Here is a 5,606-nt window from a genome sequence, read left to right as displayed (position 1 = left end):
CCGCCAGGCGGCGCCCCCTGCCGGCCGCCGGGAAGCACGGCAGCGCTGCGCCAGGGCAGGTGGGAGCAGGGATCCCAGCCCCCCGTGGGGACAGCGCTGGCTGCAGCTCCGCTCCTAGGCGCGGACGCGGTTCCGAACTGCAGGCGGCTGTACTGCGATTGCTCTGGCGTTAAAGGCGGGGGTGTCACCAACGAAGCTGCAAATCCGTAGGGCGTTTGGCCTGAGGGGGAGAATGGAGAAAAAACTTTCCAGCGACTGGGAGGCTACTAGCTATAGCACTGGCAACAGGATTAAAACCCCAAGTCAATAGGACAACTGATCTACGTAAATGCTTGCCCCATCGGGGCCTTCATAGACCAAATGGCAGGGTTTGCAGACACCACTTCAGTTCCAAAGAGTTACTTTTGGCTTTGCTTGATTGAATAACATTTTCTGTTTCTACTGTAATGGGAGCTGCCGCGTACAAAGATAACAAGGTGAGTGAGGTAGGAGGGCACCCCAAGTCAAGTGCAATGCACCACTCCTTGCACACTCTACCTTGTACTTCATTCAAGCTCTCTTGGCTCTAGCAATTTTTCTGCAGGCATGAGTTCGCCCCTCCCCCAGGAAAGCTGGGACAAGCTGTTTAAGTAAATAGAATCATTTTGGTACCACTGGTTTCTCTCAAATGAGAGCTAATGGGACAGTAAAGAATGTCTTACCCAATGGCCAACACACTCCTTGTCACTGCCTGCTCTTTCCCACACTCTCCCTGCTTCTCATCACAATCTCTCCCTTCCCTGGCTCTTTTCTCCCCCCTCACCTTATCCATCTCTCCCTCCCACCCACTGTGCTCCACAACTCAGAACATTGTGACAACTCACCCAGAGATTGGCAGAGATGCTTTTCAAAAGCCTGGTGAGCTCGGAGAATAGGAAAGACAGGCAGGCACCTGAGTCACAGTTTCTCTTCACTGCAGAGCCAATCATTTGTTTATCTTGTTCACACCCTGCAGCAAGGAGGAAGGAAGTTCAGCTCTGAAGCACCTATCGTTTTTAAAATTCTCTGAAATTAGGGATTACAGCAGACCTCAGGGATCAAGAGCTTTGTTTTTCTCACTAGTACCCTCCTAGACAATTGCTAAGATCTGACTCTTGAAAACTGTCATTTCTCATCTGCCACCTAAGATAGGTGAATTCTACACATAGCCACGCAGGTAAACAGGACAGGGGTCTCTGACTGACTGACATACATACACATCTGCCTCAGGCATGTGAAAGGGGATGGCTGGTTATGAAACATCATCAATCCCTTCAGTACTCTGAATCCACCGGGCAATCAGGAAAGGCTTGAGTTATAGTAATGGTGGGTACAATATTCATAGATAATACTCACCTATCTCACAGGGTTGCTGGGAGGGTTAACTAGTTAATATTTGAAAAGTGCTTTGGAAATGTGAAGTGCTCCCCCAGATTAATAGATTACTATTGTTAGTTAATGGATTAGAAGGGTCTAGCACCAATAGTTCCAGATATTTAACATTTTGATTATTTGACACAATGGCATCCACATACTAATGGGATTTTAAAATTGGAGCACAGCAGTAGCCCTACCTTATCCGGAATAGGCCAACGAGTGGGAGTACCAAGTTCACCAAATGGGTTAAGCTCAACCCTGCCAAGGTCCCATGATCTGAGGTTAGGAGCAGGTCATTAATTACCCAGAAGAGGGCAGAGTCACAGTGCTATGAATGGGCCATAAACCAGACCAAGCACATTCCAGGAGAGAAGATTTAATCAAGAACCCTACCGCAGGTAGATTAGAGAGGTTGCTGATGGGGGCAATTATACATATATGGCTGATGTGCTCCAGTGAGAAGGTGCTTTTGTTCAGAGGAGATGAGGTCAGTGAGTTTGATAGAGAAGGGAAGGGAGATGTGGAGCAAATGGGCTGCCCAGAGAGAGTGTAGAATTTATGCTTACTTCTCAGGCCTTGGCTACACTTGCAGATGTACAGCGCTGTGAGTTAAACCTGACTTCGTGCAGCTGAGTAGGGAGAGCGCTGCAGTCTGTCCACACTGACAGCTGCCCAGCGCACTATCGTGGCCACATTTGCGGCAATTGCAGCGCTGTTGGGAGCAGTGCATTATGGGCAGCTATCCCACAGAGCACCTTTTCCCATTCTGGCGCCGTGGGTTGTGGGAAGGAGCTGTGGGTTGTGGAAAGGGGGCGTGGGTGCAGGGGATTCTGGGTCCTGTCCCAATGCCCCGTGATGCATCGCTTCGCATCCCAGAAATCCCTTTGTTTCCGTCCACCTTTGGCGTCATCTTTCAACGGTTTCTGTGCAGCGCGATCTGTCTGCGGGAAATGGAGTCCGAACTGCTGAGGCGTATGCTGACGAGTCTCGCCAGCACGTCACGTTTGGCTATCGAACTATTCCTTAAGATCCAAAGTGACAGTGAGAGTGAGGGTGAGGATTCCGACGATGCTATCGAGACACGTAACGCGTACGACACGAAATTGCTTGTGGCATTCACGGACATGCTTAGCATCGTGGAACGCCGCTTTTGGGTTCGGGAAACAAGCACCGAGTGGTGGGATTACATCGTCATGGAAGTCTGGGATGACGAGCAGTGGCTGCAGAACTTTCGGATGAGAAAAGCCACTTTCATGGGACTGTATGAGGCGCTTGCCCCCACCCTGCGGCGCAAGGACACGAGATTGAGAGCTGCCCTGCCAGTGGAGAAGCGGGTGGCTATTGCAATCTGGAAGCTGGCAACTCCAGACAGCTACCGGTCAGTCGCAAACCAGTTTGGAGTGGGAAAGTCGACCGTTGAAATCGTGTTGATGCAAGCTTGTAAGGCCATTAATCGCATCCTACTCAGAAGAACCGTGACTCTGGGTAACGTGCAGGACATAGTGGATGGCTTTGCACAAATGGGGTTCCCTAACTGTGGAGGGGCAATAGATGGGATGCACATTCCTATTCTGGCACCACCCCACCTAGAATCCGAGTACGTTAATTGGAAGGGGTATTTCTCTATGGTTCTCCAGGCACTTGTGGATCACCGTGGGCGTTTCATTGACATTAACACAGGCTGGCCTGGAAAGGTGTATGAGGCACGCATCTTTCGGAACACTTGGCTGTTCAGGAAGATGCAGGCCGGAACTTTTTTCACGGTAGGGGAAGCTGAAATGCCCATTGTGATCCTTGGAGATCCCGCTTACCCGTTAATGCCGTGGCTCATGAAACCCTACACAGGGAGCCTAGACAGCAGCAAGGAACGGTTCAACTACAGGCTGAGCCAGTGCCGAATGACCGTGGAGTGTGCCTTTGGCTGTTTAAAGGCCCGCTGGCGATCTCTGTACAGGAAGCTGGACTTGGCCGAAAGCAGCATCCCCGCAGTTATATTTGCGTGCTGTGCCCTCCATAATGTTTGTGAAGGGAGGGGTGAAAGCTTCACTCAGGCATGGACCTCCGAGGTTCAACACCTGGAGGCTGAATTTGCACAGCCAGAGAGCAGGGCTATTACAGGGGCCCAGCGCGGGGCTGCAAGGATTAGGGATGCCTTGAGGGAGCAATTTGAGGCTGAAAACCAGCAGTGATATCTGGTGCCCTGCACGGGAGGAAAGTGCAGTAGTTCCAATCTTTAGGAATCAGTGTCTGCTTAGCAGACAAGCAGACTTGCAGGGCCTGTTTATTTCCTGGGCTAAGGAGTCTTTTACTTTATGCAATAAAGAATGTTTTCAAAGCCAAAGAATCCATTTATTGAAAAGAAAAAAGGGGGTGGAGTGGGGAACAGTGCAATCACAGATTCGTGTATGTCCTGTCTGGTGTGCTGTGCAGTGAGTGCTGCACTTCAGGATGGCTATATTGCATGGTGATGGGGGTTGAGTGCAGAGGGTAAGGGTTGTGGTCTTCAGGGTTGGGTGGTGAAGGTACTGGTGTTGGAGGCAGCGAGTGGCGTGAAGAACACGGAAGTTGGGGACAGTGGGTTGGAGGTGACAGTGCGGCACAACGGAAAGAATTTTGGGACAAGGGATGTGGGGGGGGTGGCGTTTTCGGTACTGCTCCTCTTTCTGCATGGCTACCAGCTCCTGGATAGCATCTGCTTGGCGCTCCAGGATGCTGATGAGCCTATCAGTGCTTTGCTGCCGGTGCGCTGTGTTTTCCTGGCAGATCCTGCTTTCTCTCTCCCTCCAGTCCTGTGCCTTCTCGTTCTCTTTAATAGATTGCCACATCACTTCTTGCAGCATGTCTTCTTTGCTTTTTCGCGGTCTCTTCCTGAGTCTTTGCAGTCTCTGAGCAGGCGATAAGAGGGACGGCTGAGGTCTCAAGGTTGATGCAGCTATATAGGCAAAACGTAACATTTAAAAGAGGCAGCATTGTTTATACCAGACAGAGTAATGATCCCTCTCCCCCCCCCCGCACTTAAGGAGTAGAAAACACACAGGATCTATACAATAGCATAATTTTCCCGTCCGAAACAGAGCACACATTCCACGGGAGCCTCAAAATGGTGAGTAATGGGGACTGATTGTTTCAGGGCTGCACTGTCCTCTAGGTTTCTGTGCCTTGGGGAGAGCCAACAGCTTCAGGGGGCACCTACACTGAACACTGTCCCAACATTTTCCACAGGAGTTCGTCCCGGACGATATCTCGCTGCTGAGGGTGACCTGGGAAGCAAGGGAGGGTCTTCTACTGCAATGCGGCTTCCGCCCTGGCCCATATGCAGCTTACCTGTGTGCAGCAATGGTCCCCCTGCCCCTCGCGGCACAGTGGCGCAGACATGTTAGCCTGGCTGGGACAAGGACCACGGTGGCTCTCCCGATAAACCTGCGCAAGTGCATTGCACACGTTCTGGATAAGACATTCGAAGAGATTACCGAGGCTGATTACCGCGATGTGATAAACCACATCAATGCACTATACCGCATCTAGGCATGCATGCTTAACCCTCCTCTCCTAAAGAGCCCGCACCGAAAAAATTCCTTCCCGAAAAAAAACAAACTCTTACCGGGAACCTGCTCTTCTGTTTGTCCTCCACCAAGTACTGGCCGCTGCGACTGGTTACCATCCTCCTGGCTCAAGAAGAGCTCCTGGCTGCATGGCTCCAGGGATTCTGGGGTGTCTCCATCCGGCCCACCACCATCACTCCCGTTTTCTTCCTCCTCCTCCCCCCCCCCACACCAGCTCTGAAGTGTCCATGGTGGTGCTCGGAGTGGAGGTGGGGTTAACCCCAAGTATCGCATCCAGTTCCTTGTAGAATCTGCAGGTCGCAGGGGGAGCACCCGAGCGGCCGTTTGCGTCGCGGGCTTTGCGGTAGGCACTCCGCAGCTCCTTGACTTTAATCCTGCACTGTAGGGCGTCCCGGTCATGGCCTCTTTCCATCATGTCCTTTGATACCTTCCCGAAGGTATCGTAATTCCTACGGCTGGAGCGCAGCTGGGACTGGACTGCTTCCTCCCCCCAAACACTGATGAGGTCCAGCAACTCGCCATTGCTCCATGCTGGGGCTCGCTTGGCGCGTGGAGGCATGGTCACCTAGGAAGATTTGTTGATAGCACTCCACGCCACGCCGGGCTGAGCAAACAGGAAGGGGATTTTTAAAATTCCCGGGGAATGTA

General features: G+C 51.8%; 1 protein-coding gene across 1 annotated transcript; it reads left to right on the top strand.

Moving 5' to 3' along the window:
• Nucleotides 1-212: 212 nt before the first annotated feature.
• Nucleotides 213-3,736, top strand: LOC135981585 (uncharacterized). Its single transcript, XM_065584750.1, has 2 exons — nucleotides 213-476; nucleotides 2,327-3,736. The coding sequence occupies exon 2, from the start codon at nucleotides 2,346-2,348 to the stop codon at nucleotides 3,582-3,584; it is 1,239 nt and encodes a 412-aa protein (XP_065440822.1). The 5' UTR covers nucleotides 213-476; nucleotides 2,327-2,345; the 3' UTR covers nucleotides 3,585-3,736.
• Nucleotides 3,737-5,606: the final 1,870 nt, after the last annotated feature.

This window comes from Chrysemys picta, chromosome 2, assembly GCF_011386835.1.
Source record: "Chrysemys picta bellii isolate R12L10 chromosome 2, ASM1138683v2, whole genome shotgun sequence".
In the NCBI taxonomy this organism is placed as follows: domain Eukaryota; kingdom Metazoa; phylum Chordata; order Testudines; family Emydidae; genus Chrysemys; species Chrysemys picta.
The sequence above is the reverse complement of the archived record's forward strand: the minus strand, read 5'-3'. Positions and strand labels throughout refer to the sequence as shown.

Excerpts from the sequence above, each read along its gene's own strand:
- LOC135981585 (XM_065584750.1), top strand. The coding sequence starts at position 2,346 with ATGGAGTCCGAACTGCTGAGGCGTATGCTGACGAGTCTCGCCAGCACG.